At 39.7% G+C, this 20912-nt stretch overlaps 1 protein-coding gene across 3 annotated transcripts in view; it reads right to left on the reverse strand.

The window, feature by feature from the left end:
• The window catches only part of rnf123 (ring finger protein 123), a 150897-nt gene extending 131371 nt beyond the window's left edge, over window positions 1-19526 (reverse strand). The window contains exons 1-19 of one of the 3 annotated variants that reach the window (XM_084417316.1): window positions 19443-19526; window positions 18624-18726; window positions 18461-18548; window positions 14724-14803; window positions 14360-14454; window positions 12935-12989; window positions 11385-11470; window positions 10164-10250; window positions 8655-8722; window positions 8403-8528; window positions 7373-7487; window positions 5668-5772; window positions 5453-5578; window positions 4708-4800; window positions 3845-3918; window positions 1052-1169; window positions 798-897; window positions 661-722; window positions 417-488 (exon numbers count right to left, since the gene is read on the reverse strand). In XM_084417316.1, the coding sequence (XP_084273442.1) occupies window positions 417-488; window positions 661-722; window positions 798-897; window positions 1052-1169; window positions 3845-3918; window positions 4708-4800; window positions 5453-5578; window positions 5668-5772; window positions 7373-7487; window positions 8403-8528; window positions 8655-8722; window positions 10164-10250; window positions 11385-11470; window positions 12935-12989; window positions 14360-14454; window positions 14724-14803; window positions 18461-18548; window positions 18624-18702 (1629 nt within the window). In that variant the 5' untranslated portion in view covers window positions 18703-18726; window positions 19443-19526. Of the gene's footprint in view, window positions 1-416; window positions 489-660; window positions 723-797; window positions 898-1051; window positions 1170-3844; window positions 3919-4707; window positions 4801-5452; window positions 5579-5667; window positions 5773-7372; window positions 7488-8402; window positions 8529-8654; window positions 8723-10163; window positions 10251-11384; window positions 11471-12934; window positions 12990-14359; window positions 14455-14723; window positions 14804-18460; window positions 18549-18623; window positions 18727-19405 lie in introns of all 3 variants that reach the window. The other 2 variants (XM_084417317.1, XM_084417315.1) reach the window with 2 other exon arrangements.
• Window positions 19527-20912: the final 1386 nt, after the last annotated feature.

Below are 20912 nucleotides of genomic sequence, written 5' to 3' on the forward strand. Positions count from 1 at the left end.
GTGATGATCATCAAATTCAATGACAAAAAGAACGATCTGAGCACAATAAATTCTTCAATTTTTACGTCAGAACAACATCCAGTCATCAGTACACATTAAAGGGATGGTTCACCCAAAAATGAAAATTAGCCCATGATTTACTCAACCTCAATTCATAGGTGTATATAACTTCCTTCAGACGAAATATTATATTACGTTATATTAAAAACTCCCATTATAAAGCTTGGAAGAGCCAGGACATTTTTTAATATAACTCTGATTGTATCCGTCTGAAAGAAGACAGTCATATACACCTAGGATGGCTTGAGAGTGAGTAAATCATGGGATAATTTTCATTTTTGGGTTCCTTGAATTTCCTCAAAGAATATCTAGATACTATTTGGATATATGTAAAGTCAGCATGTCCGGCGTCCTACCCCTCTATTACTGGCGTTCTCTTGAAGGAACTTGCGGAACTTGTTCAGGAAAATGTATCGAGATGCTTCGCCCTGAGAAAAGAGAGATCCGTTTGACACAGGAAAACATGGCACAGAAACAACTTTATGGTCTGAAACATATTTGATATCGCAGAATTATTTTTCAGTACAATCGTTCGTGGAGGCCGCCGAAAGACATTTCCTCACACAAAACAAGACGTGTGCAAAACACGCATCGACGTACCGTCCCCTTGTCTTTGTTGTTCAGCATCAACCTCAGGATCTGAACCTGCAGCTCCTCCACAACTAAACACACAGACTCAGAGTTACACTGATAGACGGGGCTGCAGATTTGATGTTGTGTGAGTGACCGTGACATACCCTCAATCCTCTTCTTCAGTCTCTGACACCCGCGCTCGTACGCTCGACGCCTCAGCCTCTCATCGGCCGTCTCCTCGCGCGTGTCTCTCTCGTCTTTCCCCTGGACACACGTCAGGAGAATCATCATTCATCTGTCGCTTAAACCAGGGCTCGGCTCAGATTAGTGTTCGTTTGACGAGATCATTTCAGGAAACACCTTTTGTATATACACATGCATTATATAGTGGTAGATGATCTGGACAGGTGTTTCTGACCTCTTTGTCGAAGCGTGTTGGCCACCAGGTGGTGGGGATGAGTTCCTCTAGCCCTGCCTCCTTAACTCTCAGAGGGGTCTTGATGTAGAAGAAGACCACAGACCGAAGCACGTCAAACGTGAGACTGTTAAGGACCAGCACACATTAAATCTCCAAGATAAATACATTTAACTTCTCTATTCTTCCTCTGTATGAATGTAAGAACGTAAGAACGCTCATATTATGACAAAAACTGCCTTCTAGTTCTACTGTTAAGAAACTAATATATACTTATACAAATAATATACATACACATCTTACCATCTACGTATCTATTAATCTACCTAAATATCAACCCATCTTCTTAGATATCTACCCATCTTCCTAGATATCAACCTATCTACCTAAATATCTACCAATCTACCTAGATATCTACCATCTACCTAGATATGTATACCAATCTACCTAGATATGTATACTAATCTACCTAGATATCAACCTATCTACCTAAATATCTACCCATCTACCTAGATATCTACCTAAACATCTACCTAAATATCAACCCATCTACCTAAATATCTACCCATCTTCCTAGATATCAACCTATCTACCTAAATATCTACCAATCTACCTAGATATCTACCTATCTACCTAAATATCTACCAATCTACCTAGATATCAACCATCTACCTAGATATGTATACTAATCTACCTAGATATGTATACTAATCTACCTAGATATCAACAAATCTACCTAAATATCAACCAATCTACCTAAATATCAACCATCTACCTAAATATCTACCAATCTACCTAGATATCTACCTAAACATCTACCTAGATATCAACCTATCTACCTAAATATCTACCAATCTACCTAGATATCTACCTAAACATCTACCTAGATATCAACCTATCTACCTAAATATCTACCAATCTACCTAGATATCTACCTAAACATCTACCTAGATATCAACCTATCTACCTAGATATAAACCTATCTACCTAAATATCTACCAATCTACCTAAATATCTACCTATCTACCTAAATATCTACCAATCTACCTAGATATCAACCATCTACCTAGATATGTATACTAATCTACCTAGATATGTATACTAATCTACCTAGATATCAACCTATCTACCTAAATATCTACCCATCTACCTAGATATCAACCTATCTACCTAAATATCTACCAATCTAGCAAGATATCAACCTATCTCCCTAAATATCAACCAATATACTTAGATATCAACCATCTACCTACATAAGTATACCAATCTACCTAGATATCAACCTATCTACCTAGATATCAACCATCTACCTAGATATGTATACCAGTCTACCTAAATATCAACCTATCTACCTAAATATCTACCAATCTACCTAGATATCAACCATCTACCTAGATATATACCAATCTACCTAAATATTATCAACCAATCTACCTAGATATCAACCAATCTACCTAGATATCAACCAATCTACCTAAATATCTACTGTTGTATTACAAATTTATTAAAATGTTTAATTTAGGTTTACATTGAATTTAGCATGTTAAGGTTAGGTATAAATTATTATTATCAGAGTTTTCTAGCAAAAGACTCCGGTCAGTCCTGTTTTACTGAAACTCTTAATGGCTCTTGGAGCTTGTGTTTTATCAAGAGAGTCCTGCCAGTCCTGTACTCGGGTCTCAGCATTTGAGTAGATATGCTGAGTGGATTAGGATGGGCAGCACTCTCAGTCTAAAACAGGTTCCTAAACCTGTCTCATCACAAAGTTTTGGTATCTGCCCCTAAATGTATATAAACTGTATGAGAACGCCCATTTAGTCAGACTTTGGAAGAACTGCAGCCACGTCAACGCGAAGTCCTCAATAAAGAATAACTTCTTCAACGTGATCCCAAAAGTCTCCTGGTCTTCGATTCTGAGTTTCCAACACTACCAATCTACCTAGATATCAACCTATCTACCTAAATATCAACAAATCTACCTAAATATCTACCCATCTACCTAAATATCAACCCATCTACCTAGATATCTACCCATCTACCTAGATACCATCTACATCTCTTGCCAGCAGCCATATCACGCCAGCAGCCATATCACCCTGTAGCCCAAGACTGGTTGCCCACTGAAGCTAAGCAGGGCTGAGCCTGATCAGTACCTGGATGGGAGACTCCTGGAAAAGCCAGGCTGCTGCTGGAAGAGGTGTTAGTGAGGCCAGCAAGGGGCGCTCACCCTGTGGTCTGTGTGGGTCCTAACGCCCCAGTAAAGTGACGGGGACACTATACTGTCAAAGAGCACCGTCCTTCAGATGAGACGTTAAACCGAGGTCCTGACTCTCTGTGGTCATTAAAAATCCCATGGCACTTCTCGTAAAGAGTAGGGGTGTAACCCCGGTGTCCTGGCCACATTCCACCCATTGGCCCTTGCCAATCATGGCCTCCTAATAATCCCCATCCACTGAATTGGCTCTATCACTCTCTCTCCTCTCCTCCTATAGCTGGTGTGTGGTGAGCGCACTGGCGCCGTTGTTCTGTGGCTGCCGTCGCATCATCCAAGTGGATGCTACACACTGGTGGTGGATTGAGGAGAGATCCCCTGACATAATGATCAAACATCAACTGTATCTATTCCGCCCATCTATCCATGTATCGATCTGAACTCAGCAATGATCACAGAAAAAAAACTTAATAACTATGATTACATTTCTTATAAATAGATTTTTCCCCTGTCTAATTTGAAACCTTTCTGGTAGTTTAAAGGTGTTTTCTGAAAGCCTGCTTAGTTATAATTAAAGAGGATATAGAACGTTGCTGAGCAGAAACTTCCTGGATTTCTCATGACGGAGTATCGCTGTGGTCAGACGAAGGTAATGAATCTAGAGAACAGAGAAAGAAAACAGATTTCAGTGAAGACAGTGTAAGGCCTGCCCAATCGGTCCAACGACAATTTCATATAAGTGGGTGAAGGTTTACTGCGTGTTACTGTCTTTTCAGCGTGGCAAAGTAACTTAATTACAATTAAACTTTTATCTGACTCCATTTTCTCATGCCAATTGGTTATTGGTCATTTATATAATAGTTTAGCAACACATCTGATTATTCTATTTAACTCTTTACTCTTATTATACTCGTTCATTCGGGTGCCAAAGTCGGTTCTCACACCGGCCGTTCATTTTTATGCGGGCCCACGATCACAAACTCGCCAGTCGCCAGTGCTTCAATCTGTTAAGCATTGGCTGCCACAGTAATAACTTGGATCAACATGTTGCCAATTCCCATTCACAACCGTGGACATCAAACAGACTCATCAAACAAATTACAGCAAGCTAAAAACAAAGTCATAACAAGACATTTATTTCAAGTGGGACAGCCTGCGTCCTTGCTAATAATTGCCATGAACATCAATGAACCAAGAGGACGTCAACACCTCTCTGGCTCTGATTAGACACAAAAGCAGACGTTAAGCACTGACATGCTTTGAAGTATGAATTCCCAGCATGCTCTTTTAGGCCATAAGATAGAGGCCCTTTGGAAAGAATTTTTCCTTCTTCTCAGTAGGTCTATCATTCTCAGCTCCAGTAACAAACTGACACAGCTGCTAATGCTCATCTGACATTACAACAGCTTATGGATTTGCACGAGAGAGGAATCATTCAGCTTCTCACCTGAAAGCCCAGATCAGGGATGATGGGAGAGAAACGATACGCTCTCAGCAGTGACATCATCAGCTGTTTTAGACACTCGTTCACCTCATAGTCCTTCAAGAGAAAAAAAAACAAACAAATAAATACATTGGGACATCTGCCATAGTTCACAAATATCATTACCTGAAAAAGCTTAGTAGTTCAACACACTTGTAGTTCAGTTCTCTTGGTTATTTTGGTCCAGATCAAAAGAGAACATGATACATTCAATCCTGGTTCGCTTAGCGTTTACCGCTAAGCTAAGAATTCGAGAAGAGCCTCTAAAACTTTTAAAGGAGTCAAGTCAACAGTGGTAGGAATTCCTCTATTACACACACAAATGGAGATTTGTCGCAAGATGACAGATCCAATGAGCAACATCTTGACTCATGACGAGAAGAACCAGTTATTCTTGAACATTCTGTCCTTTTTAGGGTCGCATCTTGTGGCACCACGTCTGTTTTTTGGTTTGTTTAAATGTCTCTGATCTGTGTAGAGTTTATATCTCAGTCAAATCGCACTAGAATTCGTTTAGAAAAAGACCAAAGCCCACCTTTTCAGGAGGCTCGATCCGCTTGGTGCACACCAGGGTTTGGATGCAGCGTTCACACTTATTCAAATGAACCGCACTTACAGAGCAATCGCACCAGAGTTAGTTTTAATTGAACCAAACCTGCCAAGTGTGAACGCTAAGGCAGATTTTAAATTGAACTTGTTGTGTCTGTACCTCCATGAGAAGCCAGAAAAGGTCCAGCAGCTGATGTATAAGTGGATGCTCGTCGACAGATCCTCCTCCCTCCAGTACACTCAACAGGAAGTTCATCAGCACATCCTCCACCAAGTACACTTTACACTACCAAACAAACACACACATTCCCAATAAGCAAAGTGGTTTATGGCACAATGACAAAGACTTTACTGAAACTGAATTTACTGATTTACCATTAGAGGTGCAAAGTGGTTAAATATATGTGCAAGGGTGACCAGGATGGTGGGCTCTCCTTGAAGATGCCAGGACCCGCTCTCTTTCTCAACAAACTTTTCCTCCTGAGGAAAAAGAAAATCAAATGTCTTCACGTATAGTTTTTGTTTTAAAGAGGCCATATTATGCCCTTTTACAAAGCCTTGATTTTCTTTTTGGGCTCTACTAGGGCAGGTTTTCATGCTTAAATGCATTATTTTTTCCCCATATTCTCCATTGTTGCAGCTCCTCTCTTCCCAGTCTGTCAGTAACGCTCTGTTTAGTTCCTGTCTCTAAGAAGCCCCTCCTTCCAGAAAAGAACAATGTGCTCTGATTGGTCCGCTGGACCAGTGTGTTGTGATTGGTCAATTGCTTTGAGCGTGTTCAGGAAATGTCACGCCCCTTACCATAACCGCGAGTTACAATACTAACGCAACTCAACCAGGCCTCGTTCCCTTATTTTGCTTATAATCTGGGCAGGAATTATTTAAATTAGGGATACTGTGACACGTTCCAAGCCAGGGCTCCAGACTGCAACCAAATAGTCACATTTTGCGATATTTTTTCTTGCCTGTGCGACTAAATTTTGTTAGGGTTCACACTGGTGCCACCACCACATTGCCCAACTGATAAGAGCTGCCATGACTGTTGAATATGTGAAACAAAATGAAAGCGGAACGAAACCATGCTTCTCGTTGAGTTTATCAGCACGGACCAATTTTAGACCAATTTCGCAAGCCAACCTTGTTACTACACAGCGCTTGGTGATCCAGTGAGAAAGCATTTGAATTTTCTGCCGTATTAATACCATCGCTGCGAGATAAAGAGAGAAACATTAAATTTAATGCTATATAATATAAACCACAGATATCAGATCGAAACAGCGCTGACGTGGAAACCAGAAGAAACATTGTTCCAAGAACGAACAAGTTATAGAAGGCTTTTCAATTCACAAATATCCAACAGTCACCATGGATTTAATGTAGTAACGCTAACTGTAACCATGGTATTGTGGCAGAAATAGTCAAATGTTTGTTACAATAATCATTGCAGGGTTCGTACAACCTTTGAGAGTGAAATGAAAGGACTTTCATGTGCTTCACACTTTTTCCAGCACTTCAAAGCTCTAAATATGACCCAATTTAAATGTTATATTTATTAATATTTGAAAAATATTAAAATATTTAACATGGTTTTTACATGTTACTGTTGTTAATACATTTTTATTTTATCTGCATCTCAATTCAAGCTCACTGCTTTACTGTCAAATGTGCATTTCCAAGAAATAAAAATGTAATATATTTTTAGTTACTGCACTTATTTATGCAAAACAATAGTAATTTTATGATTTAATTACCTTTATGATTTAAAAAAAACCCACCCCCCAGCACTATGATGCCAGATCTGTAGTGGCACCGGCGCTACTGCTCTCAAATGTTAGTCTGGAGCCCTTGAGACGTTTCAGGGAGTTTAGAAACAGTGTTTACTGATATAGAGAAATACTCCCACTGGAGTGGCTTTGTAACTTTTCAGATCCTATTCATGGTCAAACAGAAACATTACACACTGTAGAAAGTTGAAAATGTAAAAAAGCACAGTGGTTCCTCTTTAAATAATGACACATCACCCTTTAATGCGGGAATTGTCTTGTATTCTGAACAGTGAGCATGAGGCCTCTGTGGGTACCTGTGTGTCGATGGAGGTGGACAGAGCTGTCTTGAGGTATCCCAGAAGCCTGGTGGCTTTGATGAGGTCAGCGGCTGGTGGGCTTTGAAGAGGAAGGTAACCTTCCACAGGGTACGTGAAGAACAGATGGGTTAAGGAATTCATGGGTTTTCTCACCTCTCGCATATTTTTTTGTGTTTTTATTTCACTTGAAAAACTGGAAATTATGCTAAATATATACACACTATTGTTCAAAGGTTTGGGTTCAAAGATTATATTATATTTCAACTAAATCTTGTTATTTGCACGTTTTTAAGATTGATAATAATCATAAATGTTTCTTGAGCGTCAAATCAGCATATTAGAATGATTTCTGAAGGATCATGTGACACTGAAGACTGGAGTAATGATGCTGAAAATTCAGGTATATGTAAAATGTATTTACAAATTAATAAATGTAAAAATGTAATTCCTGTGATCAAAGCTGAATTTTCAGCATCATTACTGAATATTCAGCATCATGTCACATGATCCTTCAGAAATCACTCTAATATGCTGATTTGATGCTCAAAAAACATTTATGATTATTATTATCAATGTTGAAAACAGTTTTTGCTACTTAACATTTTTTTTGTTGACAGGTCCTGTATATCATATTATTAGTCAATTTTATTTAAAAAAAATGTTTATTTACTTGCTGTATTTGGAAGACTTATTAATCAGTCTACATTGTAATAAATTATTATTCAATAAAACATACTATTTATTACTGTTTAAATGCATTTATTATCTCTTACTGTAAGTCATAAACAAATGTAACTACTTGAAATTAATATTAATCATAAATATATAATAATTTATTATAAATAATTACTAAATATAAAACTGTAATGTTATATATATTTACTTAATTTATTATAAATACTTACAAAATTGATTTAATATAAAATATTCAATCATAATTTAATTTAACTGAATATTATACACATTATATAAATGTGACTGAACAATTTCAAATCTGTCTGTATATGTATATAAATGATAAGGATATCTGAGAGGACGGCTGCCGAAATTGAAGGCTACAGACTCTTTGAAGGAAAGACTGATCGCTGGGAAATATGCGACGCCCGGCCCCGTCTTAATATTGCTGAACGCAACACCCAGAGACTGCCCGTTTCTAAAAACAAAAAAAATAATATTAATATTAATAACAGTTCAACAGATATATTTCATTAACGTGTAGTAATTATTAATGCTTTCACACCAAACTTTAATGTACATCCAATAATAAACCTATACTTACAGGCAAAATGTAATCGTTCCCTCATCCAAATCAATCAAACAGCTGACAATATCACCAGCAGCCCAGGACTACATTAAAACAAATGAAAAGAATGCATCAATAATGAGATGCTGTGCATTACAATAATTTTACCATTAACTGTGGTCAAATCATTGTTGCGTACAGCCCAGAGTGGCTTAATGCTTTCATAAACCATTGGCTCATCCAATCAGCATTTAGAGTCAGAACTCTTTAAGGCTGAGCAAGTTACATCCCAGTCTAATGCTGCGTTCACACCAAACGCGAATAGCGCGTCAAATTCGCGCCTGCCGCGTCTAGTTATACGCTTGACCACTTTGTGTTAATTCGCGCGTCAAGAGCGAAATTGACGCGCGTAAAATCAAAAGTTTGAAATGAAATTTACGCGCGTCACGCGCGTCAGAGGCGAAATCCGGAGGCGAAAGTTTCGAAACCTGTTGGCGGCCATCTTTTTTAGATGTTTATCGAGCATTAGCAGTAGCATTAATCGAGAGAGTCACCGCTCGTATATGCTCTGGAGAGCAGAAACAGCTGCGTAGGGGACATCGTCGCTGTACTCGGGTCCACCAGACCCTCCGGAGGGTTTCAGGAGTTTCACAATTTGCTCCAGGAGGTAGGTTTGGTGGACCTAACGGTGAGGACGCTGACGAGGACAGCTTAGGCCGTATAAGCCTCGGCCTCGAGTGGTCGCTGCATGACGAGCCCGCGCTGTACAGCCCGGCGCGAGGTTCACCCTCGCCCGCACCTAATCTGTCATTTATTTTTGTTTTGATATTAAATGGAGCCAGCCTCCAAAAGTGAAACCTGTCCTGTGATTTTTTTTTTTTTAAAGTTTTTATACACTAAATTGTGTTTGTTGTCTTTACATTAGATTAATAAAGTTTCATATAATCTAGAATAGATATGGAATAAATAGCATTCAATAAAAAATGAGTATCTCTCATATTGAAATCGAGTTTTTATGTGAAAGATTTGCTTTGTTGTGCATTTTAGTCATATTACAAAATAATTTATTGAGGCCAAACATAAAATAACATTATAAACTGTCAGTTCACCACGTGACAGCAGCAAGCAGGCTCCTGATTGGTTAACGCGGCGCGAATTGACGCAGAAGTTCAGATTTTTCAACTCGGGCGGCAGACGCGAATTCGCGTCAAACGCGTGAATGCACAAATAGCACTAATAAAATCATTCGCGCATAACACGCTTAACGCGCTAGACGCTCTATTCGCGCTATTCGCGCGAACTTGACGCGCGAATGAGGCGTATTCGCGTCTACCGCGCCGCAGGAATTTTTTACGCGCGAAACGCGTCTTTGCATTGACTTAACATTGAAATCACTCGCGCCTGACGCGCTATTCGCGTTCTGTGTGAACGCACCATAAGACTTTAAACAAAGAGACTATGAACAAACTGTCAAGGTCAACCAAATCCACAAGGACAAACTGAGCATGACCCGTGAGCTGAATGTGTAAAGCGCTGTGATGTCACCTTGCCGTAGTTGGTGGTTGTCACATTCCATTTGCGAACTCTGTTTCCGTCGTAGGCGTACGAGTCCGGCGTGTCCCCGACCCCTTCCTGAAGACAAGCACAGATCAGAAGTGTGTCACATTTCTCATTAAAGGGTTAGTTCACCCAAAAATGAAAATTCTGTCAGTAATTACTCACCCTCATGTTGTTCCAACCATTTAAGTCTTTCGTTCATCTTCGGATCACAAATTAAGATATTTTTGATGAAATCTGACAGCTGTCTCACTCCTCCATAGGCTTTCAGAGGGACCGAGAATAGTTATTAAAAACATCGTTAAAATAGTCCAAGTGACTACAGTTAAGTTTATCATGTGACGACAATACTTTTTGTGCGGAAAAACAACAAAAATAACGACTTTATCCAACTATTAGTGTTCTTCAATGTGGGCCTCTGACGAGAGTTCAGGGGAGAGTTCATCAAGAACAAGATGACGTCCCGACATTGCCGGAAGCGCAAAACGGTCTGTTTATAAGCAGAGGAAGACGCGCGCTGTATGTAAGCTATTGAATTCGACACTTATTGTGATTTAGGTCTCGATGATGTCGGGACGTCATCTTGTACAGTAGATGGCGGTAATACTCCCAAGGAGTGAGCAGCCAGTAACAAGTAAGTTAGTAGTAGAAGAAGAACGCCGTAATCTCAGTTCTCGCGCATGCGTCCTGGCGCTCCCGTGAACTCTCGTCAGAGACCCACATTGAAGAACACTAATAGTTGGATAAAGTCGTTATTTTTGTTGTTTTTCCGCACAAAAAGTATTGTCGTCGCATGATAAACTTAATGTAGAGCCACTGTAGTCACTTGGACTATTTTAACGATGTTTTTAATAACTATTCTGGGCCGGCGAGTTTCGGTCCCTCTGAAAGCCTATGGAGGAGTGAGACAGCTGTCAGATTTCATCAAAAATATCTTAATTTGTGATCCGACGATGAACGAAAGACTTACATGGTTGGAACAACATGAGGGTGAGTAATTACTGACAGAATTTTCATTTTTGGGTGAACTAACCCTTTAATACACTTGATCAAACCAATCCTCATGTAATCTAGATTAATCTACGTGATTTCTATTGCTTGAAACGCTTCCCATAAGAGCTAGCTAGAGTGAACATGCAGGTTGTACGGCTCTGCACTCCAAAGTTGACGTGTAAATGGTAAGGTTACTTCACAAATGAAGGCTTGTACCTCTTGGTTGAATCTGCAGTTCAGTGTGCACCATCCGATTTGCATTAGGCCTTGAGATGAGATGAGAACTTCATAGACCCATTTCCCTGAAACAAATTAAAAGCAATAAATAAATAAAAATGCATTATGTGGTGGTACAGTGATAAAGTAATTGTATTCGTTGGTGTTCTTTATTATTAGGGGCCAAGCACCGATTGTAATCGTTGGCGTTCTTATTGTTCTTCTTCTTCCGCTCTGGAAGTCTATGGCAGCCCATAGAACCACTTGCGGGAAAGTTGTGAAATTTGGCACACAGATAGAGGACAGTCTGAACTGTCACCATAGCAAATTTGGAGCCTCTAACTCAATCCCTCTAGCGCCACCAACTGTCCAAAGTTGACCTCAAGTATATGCTAATAACTTTTGAACCGTAAGAGCCAGAAACAAAAGTGTTTTTCCTCTACTTTCCTTAACTCAAGACATCATGAAATAGGTAGTCCTATTAGACGCTCCGATTTTCACGAAAATTTAAACAGATCATCTTTAGACCATGCCGACGTAAAATTATAAAATTCAAGTTGATTCGACAAAACGATCTCGAATAACATGCAAACAAATTCGACGAAGAGTACACCAAAATGAAAGTGAGGCTTTATCTCCGCAACGCTTTAGCGTATCCTGACCAAACTTGGTGTGCGTTATGACAACCATGACATGAGTCTACCTGCGCAGTTTTGGCACAGTGCCACCTAGTGGTCAGGAGATATGAAAAATGGCAGCATGTCCAGTCGAACGATACCCAATTTCTCCATATCGGTCATTTTGCGCTTCAGCCATTTTGAATTTTGTGATAAAATGCTATATTTACGAACACATTGGCGTATCGCTGTGATGCCCTGAAGGTACTCAAAACGTTTCGGGACAGCGCTACCTTGTGGTCAAAAGTTATAATAAAATTTCCATAAGGGCTAAGAACTTTTTATTAAATTAGCTTATTGTAATGATTTCTTGGGTCATGCCGAGAACATAGATACCAATTTTGCCATTGTCAGCCAAACTTCCTGTCCTCCATTTTGATTTACATAAAAAAACTACTTTTTCTAACAGTTTGTCCGATTTTCATCAAAACCGACTCGTATCATCTTTCAGCCTGTGCCGACAAAAAGTTATGGATTTCGTGTCGATAGATGAAACTGTTTTCGTAAACCGCAGCAACAAAGTTGAGGCATGATGCAAAAATCACTTTGAGGCTGTATTTCTACAATGCTTTGGCATGTTGACACCAAACTTTGCATGTGTCATTATCACCTTACTCTGACCACACCAAATCAAATTGGTCACAGCGTCACCTATTGATCAGAAATGATAAACCATTAAATCAAATTACTAGCGACTGCATTTATGATTTTTCAGCCATTTTGCCTAAAATCATCTTAAAATATCTTTAATTGCTCGTTGTTGCAGTTGGTCTGATGCTCCCAGCCACGTTGGCATGACTTGTAGGCCCAGATAATTGCTGTTTGCCGCTATATTTAAATTGAATTGGTACATTTTTGTTATTGAAATGTTACCTTTGTAAACACATGTGGTGGCTCTGATGGAGCTGAAGTTACTGTGGCCGATGACCTTCAATCCAGAAAGAGAGGAAGAACAAAACTGAACACAATATCAGCAACATATCTGTAATACATATTTAATGTGCATAAAATTTTCACCATCAAACCAATTTAATAGTGAACTGACTTGTGAATTCTGTGAATTTAAAGTGCACCTATTATGCTATTTTAAAGGCTCCTAATTTCTGGTCTGTTGTGATTGGTCTACTCTGCTCTGATTGGTCAGATGGACGGTCTGTTGTGATTGGTCTACTCTGCCCTGATTGGTCAGATGGCCAGTCTGTTGTAATTGGTCTACTCCGCTCTGATTGGTCAGATTTCCCAGTCTGTTGTGATTGGTCTACTCTGCTCTGATTGGTCAAATTGTCCAGTCTGTTGTGATTGGTCTACTCTGCTCTGATTGGTCAGATTGTCCAGTCTGTTGTGATTGGTGTACTCTGCTCTGATTGGTCAGAAGGCCAGTCTGTTGTGATTGGTCTACTCCGCTCTGATTGGTCAGATTTCCCAGTCTGTTGTGATTGGTCTACTCTGCTCTGATTGGTCAGATGGCCAGTCTGTTGTGATTGGTCTACTCTGCTCTGATTGGTCAGATTTCCCAGTCTGTTGTGATTGGTCTACTCTGCTCTGATTGGTCAGATGGCCAGTCTGTTGTGATTGGTCTACTCTGCTCTGATTGGTCAGATTGTCCAGTCTGTTGTGATTGGTGTACTCTGCTCTGATTGGTCAGATGGCCAGTCTGTTGTGATTGGTATACTCCGCTCTGATTGGTCAGATGGCCCAGTCTGTTGTGATTGGTCTACTCTGCTCTGATTGGTCAGATTGTCCAGTCTGTTGTGATTGGTCTACTCTGCTCTGATTGGTCAGAAGGCCCAGTCTGTTGTGATTGGTCTACTCCACTCTGATTGGTCAACTGCTAACAGCGCATTTTAGAAACAGTGATATGAACAGTAACGATGGTGTCAGTTTTAGTATTTTAGGATTACCGTACCAATCCGACCACGAGTCCTCATCCTTTGCAAGTGCATATAAAGTGGATTTGCTTTTGCAGCTCAAAAAATAGCGCCTTCTAACATATCAACAACACGAACTCTTCCATGCCTCAGCTACAACTACAGTGTTTGAGGGTGGGTCAGAGTAGAAATGACTGACGACTCGTTTCAGGCGGATCTTCTTTTTGGGAAACAATAACTTAATTTATCTTTGAAACTTTGCAGACCTTGTGCATCTCACAAACAGCTATATTACAAACTACATGAAAAGTCATATCCAAAAAAGCCTAGTAGGGGCGCTTTAAATCTGACTTGAATTTGAGGTTTTACTTGCCAGCTAATTGTGCAATATGTTAAAAAATATAGATAATCGCTCCAATAAATTTCTCACCCCCAAAAGGTCATCGTCAACAAATAACAGCCCTTCAAACCCACTGCTGTGATCCAATACAACAGATGAAGGTCCAAGACAGCCTTCTATCTGATCTGTATACAAAAAGAGAAAAATAATTCAGCAAATCAATGAAAACATGGCTAAAGAACATCTCTGTAATCAATTGAATAAATAAATCACCAAAAATATAAGTAAAAAAAAAATATATATATATATATTTGGGGGTAATAGACGATAGATAATTCATAAGACATGTTTCATAAGTATGAGTAAATACAATTAAAAAAAATTGGTGATTTTTATTTTAATAAATGTCACTCATCAGCAGTGTTAAGAGTGTATGTGTAAGTGGTTGTTTGACCTTTGCCGTCCTCAGCGACATTATCTTCAGCCAGCAGCTTCTCCAGATGAGCTCCAAGATCCTGGAACGTCAGGGTTTTTCTACATGGAAGAGACATGACGGGTTGTCAGGTTACATACTATTAATACGTCTATTAAAGTATAATAAAAGAGTCCACAATGAATATATGGGAATTTAAATATGGAAAACATTACACAAAGAAAGATTTAAATGTTAAATAAAAAATCCTGCTCTATTTCTAATCTAGATTGCACAATTGTGGCATGTAAATTGTACAAAATACACTAGCAAAAGCATGGCAACATGCAAAAATTTTGAACAAATCACCTTAGAAACAGCTCAGCACCCTACCCTGATAATCCAGAGTTCTCGCGAGAGCACAAGTTGAATTTGCTCAGAGAGTTACTCTGGTGTCGAGTAATGATGCTCATTAAATATGCCCCTCGATCTGAGCTGCACCAATCACATCGGGTTATCTGATATAGGCGGGCCAGAGGCGAGCTAAACAGATGGCGACAGCGCTGTGACGTCGAAGTCATTAGTAAACATTGCAAGATGGCTATGGATGAACACCAGTTGTTTGAAACGGCTTTGGCCGCTACAATGAACGAGTGAGACTTGGCTTTTTATCTAAAAGAGGAACAGAAGACGGCGCTCGAATCCTTCCTTTGCAAGAAGGCAATTTTGCTGTTTTGCCGACCGGATACGGCAAGAGTCTAATCTACCAGTTAGCTACGCTGGTAGCTAAGCATATGGGGTTTATTGTTGTGATTGGTCGTAGTGTTATCCAATTGCGTGCAGTGAGATTTTCAAATGCACGCTTGGTGCCGCCCCTCGAGCTGGCCGATTTTCATTAGTCGACGCCAGACCATTAATCTTTCAGATTAAGGTCTGGATTTCCAGGCTATCAGCACCCAAGCAACCACCCAAAACACACTAGCTATGACATAGCAACAGCCTAAGGGGCCGTTTACACGACACTGTTTACATGCGTTTTGGCCGTTCATTTACATGACAACTGAGTTTTACGCGGCCTGAAAATGCTAACTTTCGAAAAACTGTTTTCAAAGTGCAAGTTTTAAAATAAAAAAAAATTTGTCTTTTCTCATGGTCTTTTTTTGTCGTATTTACGCAAAAAACGCAAAGAAAAACTTTTTTTTGTAAATGTACCCTTAAGGGTGCAGTATGTAATATTGACAGCTAGTGGTTGAAATGGGTATTGCAGTCCAAATATAAAATATTGGACAGAGTTGTTTCTCCTCAGACTCGACGCTCATGCGGGTTGGCAGATTGAGGACAAGCAACAGGAACGAGCGCGACTGACAATTGAAGGCGACGAGCCTTACACTGTAAGTTGATGAGTTGATTTAAGTGTTTTAATAAGCCTCTAGTCATGGAGTTTTTTGTTCCCAGTATCCCCAAATGCATGCACAGGTTACTTCCACTCTAGTGTCAGTTGCCTTTACATTCACGCGAATCTCACCACAGCTCCAGAGCAACCGAACTCAGGTAGTTTCGGGTTCAATGCCCCGGTGCGCTCAAGGGTCCGCATGACAGCTTTCACACTGTAAATTTTTCATGCAAACCGGGCCCCGTTTCGAACTAAATTGTCAGTGTGAAAGCACCCTTAGATGGATGCTGAGGATCTCTAGGTCAGGTAGAATCTGTGATCTCTGACTCAGGTCATTTGTTGGCTTCTATGGCTGCAATACGTTGTGTTTTCCACCAACCCAGGGTGTCAAAACAATATTGGGTACATTGGCAGTGGGCGAGATCACCCAGACCAAAACATCTCAAATTTCATCTAAGCTAAATATCTGTGGATAGAGTCAAGTCTACTATCACATGACTTTACACAGTGGTGACAGATTCCCATCATGGTGCCTGACATAAAATCCACAATTAGAGATCATATGTAAACACATCCACCCTTTTCAAAAGCCGCCTTCAGCCCTCTGCGAATGTCAGCTGTCTCTCATGTCCCATCATGCTCTATGTATAGATCAGCACCAGTAACCAGACACTGGCTGGAGGTGAGCACGGGACTGAGCCAACGGCACAAGACACCAGCAACATCCACTCAAACAACTAATGCATCAGACTTTATCCCTTCATGATTTGTTGTTTAGCCAAAAAAAAAAAAAAAACAGATCAAATAAACTGATGACTCATCCTGCACTGCACAGATGTTTGTCCAATCAGATGCTCTCTAGAATAAGAAAGCCACTCCCAGAGTTCTGCAGAGTGCGGCGCGGGACAAGTTTTGAATTGTTGAGTGCGGATACGGGATGGAAGATATTGATATGTACGAGGGAAGCGGGAGAAAGAAACGACTCATGGCAAATGACTCCCGCAAAAATATAGTTATCTAATAATTGCAGCACGCAGAAGTCTGTAACTGGAGATCTCAAACGTTGTGTGTGTGGAAATGGGAAAAAATAGCCTATAGACATCAGAACAAGACAGAATCTACCCAGATCGGGAGTGAAAAGTAGCGTAGACCTCTTCCTACAGGCTTTTGCGGGCAGAAACGGGACAAAACGTGAACATTTCGGGAGTGAGCGGGCTAAAATCGGAAGCGGGCAGGAGCGGTACATAATCTTGCGGGAGCGGGATTGAAAAATCCATTGTGCACAGACCTCTAGTCCCTCGCCCTACAACCACCTGCACGAGAATAATGGTTCAAAACATGCGGATGAAAACAATAATTGACTATACAATTCTAAATATGACATCAAATAATAAATAAATCACTGTCAATGGGAAAAAGCCCACCTACAATCTGCCAACAGTGAAAATACATGGGAGATAAACAAAGTAATCAACTCGGGATGTACCCGAAGCCGAATACTGCATTCGGAAAGGAAATGGCATTCTACGGAGACCCTAAAGGGACATGGTGATGGAAAGAAATATGAGATAGGATGATCTTACGTTCTCTCGCAATTATATAGTTGGGTATTGCGGGGTATTGAAATCGCTTTTTACTTTTACTTTCCCAATTTGCGATCATGCGTACTCTGTGTAAAGTATATGGAGCGGTGGTACCCTCGGGATCTGTTGTGGACTGCGTCATTGTCCTGTCAACTCTCCTTAATATCTTTATGTGATGAGTGAAATCTGATGTACTGCATTGTAACCGACTACCACAGCCTAGCTACTTTTCAGGAAAGAAAAGTACCGCATTGGGAGTGTTTTACTGAAATAGTTATCAGGATGAATCAAGTGATGGGTATGTAATACGTAACGGGTTTGAAGTGCTATATGACAATAAACTCACGAAGCCTATATCCAGCCTTTGCTTGGGCTGAACGTATTTAATTTGGGAAGTTGAAGTGACGGAAACAGTGACAATTTACGTTTGAAGGGAGTGAAGCCTGAGTTTAGGTTATTAAAGAAATGCAATTTTGCCAAAGAAGAACTTTTACTTTAAATGTTCATTTAAAAGCAGTGTAATACGTTACCATATCATCACGCGTTACACTGAAAATGTGAATAATTCTCAGTGTGGATATCTAAATCAGCTTTTTACTTGACTTTATTTATTTACATATGTGACCTTGAAGGAATCCAAAAGTAATCGGATTACATTACTTTCATACTGTGGTGCTTGGATTACATTACTGAATACCTATGTATATATACACACCCGATTTTTAATTAATTAAATAAAAATTCTATATAGTTCAACTATAGTTCAAAGCAAAAGCCCCAAAACCCTTTGTCAATGAACTAACCTGTACACGGCTGATGCTGGTCCCTGCTTACTGGAGGCGGGAAACACATGGTGCAGATAGTCGCTCAATAACTTCTCATTGACAATCCCTGAGGAAAATACACATAATTAACACATCTACATGAAGAACATCTTCTCGTTTGACTTATTTACAAGGGAAATACCTGTGACTTTGGGTTTGTCTGTGTCGGATGCCAGGCGATAGTTGCGTCGGGACAGGGCAGTGCCACCCTTTGAGCTCATTCTGCCTCTAGACAGATCACTGATCTGACAAATAAACACAGACCAATTACTGCATACAAAAACAAACCTCATTTCATATTCTTTCATATATATACTACAGACTACAGTACAGCAGAAGTACCATGGTACAGTGACTTATCAGATAAGGTGCTACATGCTTATACATGCTTATGCTACATGATATTTACATGACCATGTCCAAATCAAAACATCGTAGTCCAAAAAAAAAATATGTATGGTAGGCCTTCATTTTTGATAGATTATTGTTCATATTTTAGCAGAATCAGTGTTCCAGTATAGTAATAACAACACAGATACAATGCAGAACAATGCAGTGCAAACTAGACATTATTCTGACAACAGGCTTAAACTACATTTAAACACCCAAAATATCCTGCAGGTTCAGTGTTTACATGCTGTTCTTTTAGCAAACACACACAAACATTGCACAATATGAACACACACTCTCTCTCTTTAGCCACTATTTTGCTAACATAACGGCTTTATGGCACGAACAACATCGTGTATATGTTTATAACCAATATAAATATGATTTAAGGACTGTCGGGGGTCTAAAATGCCCAACATATGTGCAATAAAAACAATATTTAATGTGTTTCAGCCTCCGTGTCGAACACATATGACAGCCAGAGCTGCTATGATAATACGTAAAATATGATATACACAAATAAAGCGACATTACCGCTTATGGTTTCTTTAATTTCTCCTGCAGTACTCACTGACTTGGTGTGGTGTGTTTATTTATGATCAGCAGATTTTGTTATTAGACTCTCCGCTTTAAATGTGTCTACAGTCGCTGCCTTTAACCATAGAAATACAATAAGCAGAGTTATGGCACTCAGAAAGAACGAGTGATAAAGTGGGCGGGGCTTGTGGCCCAAACTTTGTCTCTCATTGGTCGGATGCGAAGGGTTTAAATAATCGTTTTTCTTATTTTATCTTTTCTCGTTATATTTTCAATTCAGTGTCTATTGATGTTTCAACATGTCGTTATTTATATGTAAATTATTTTCCGTGCTGCGTTATAAGTACTTCGATGACACGTGCTTTTTGTAACGTTACTCAGTGCTGTTCTGGATGGACCAATCAGAGACGTTTATAAATGTTTACATCCTCATTTAGCGATTGCGTTGGTGGATTTGTATTTAGACGTCAAGAGTCGCTCTTTGAAATCAACAGATTAAAACTATACAACTTAGTATACACAATCCTCCTATAACACAAAATAAATCCAGAGATTTGAATATGATTAAATGTGGGATTGGGCATTGTGAGCCATGTAGAGCCCCCTGCAGGAATTAAAATGAGTGTATTTTGGTAAGCGATTATTAGCACGTAAATGTGCCGCCCAATTCCTTTAACACATACGACTCACTGCTATAGAGCGCGTTATAGGACAAAATACATAGACATGAATAAAAGCGAATCATCAAATCCATAAAAATACCACTGGGCGGCAAATGTTGTTGACTAATAACTTTTTTCCCCGTTTTATTCCTGCAGGGGACGCTTGAGCGCTATAAAAAAAAGCCGAATCCTCAAAAGTATTTGTCTTATCTGGAAACATTTGTGTGCTTAAAAAAAAAAAACGTCGGGTTAAATCTACTATTCGTCTGTATCTAGGCTACACATGAAAATTTGATCCGCTCTGCCACTGATTAAATATGAAATCGCTTCCCAATAATCGCAAAGGACTGTGATTGATCCATCGTGAGCAGCGCTGAGAAAAGTAACAGATGTCACGTGACCATATCATGCCGCTTTGCCTCAAGCAGCGTTTTGATCAATGTACACCTCAGGAATTACATTTTAAGAGAATTATTTATATAAAAGTGTTGTAACTGTAATAAAGGTGCAGTCACATTGTGAAAATTTAAATGTCTATTATCAATAGAGTAGTGATGCGTGAAGCAACGCTCACACAGAAGTCACTTTCAATCCAAGCAGCTTTCTGTTGGTAAACCCCGACAACTTCATGTGGCCAACGTGAACCCATTGCGAAACCTACACTGGGAAATGTATCGCCCACATGCAAAACATACAAATGAATTTGGTTTTACCCTCTGTCAAAATCGCGGGGCCCATCGAAAGCCAGGGGCCCCTAAAATCCCTCTAGCGATGACACTTTTGCCCGAAACTAGGCTGCGACATCTTTCCAATAATCCTAAAAAGCTAGATTTGTTTAGATT

Source organism: Rutilus rutilus (assembly GCF_951802725.1).
Source record: "Rutilus rutilus genome assembly, chromosome: 8".
Taxonomy (NCBI): Eukaryota; Metazoa; Chordata; class Actinopteri; order Cypriniformes; family Leuciscidae; genus Rutilus; species Rutilus rutilus.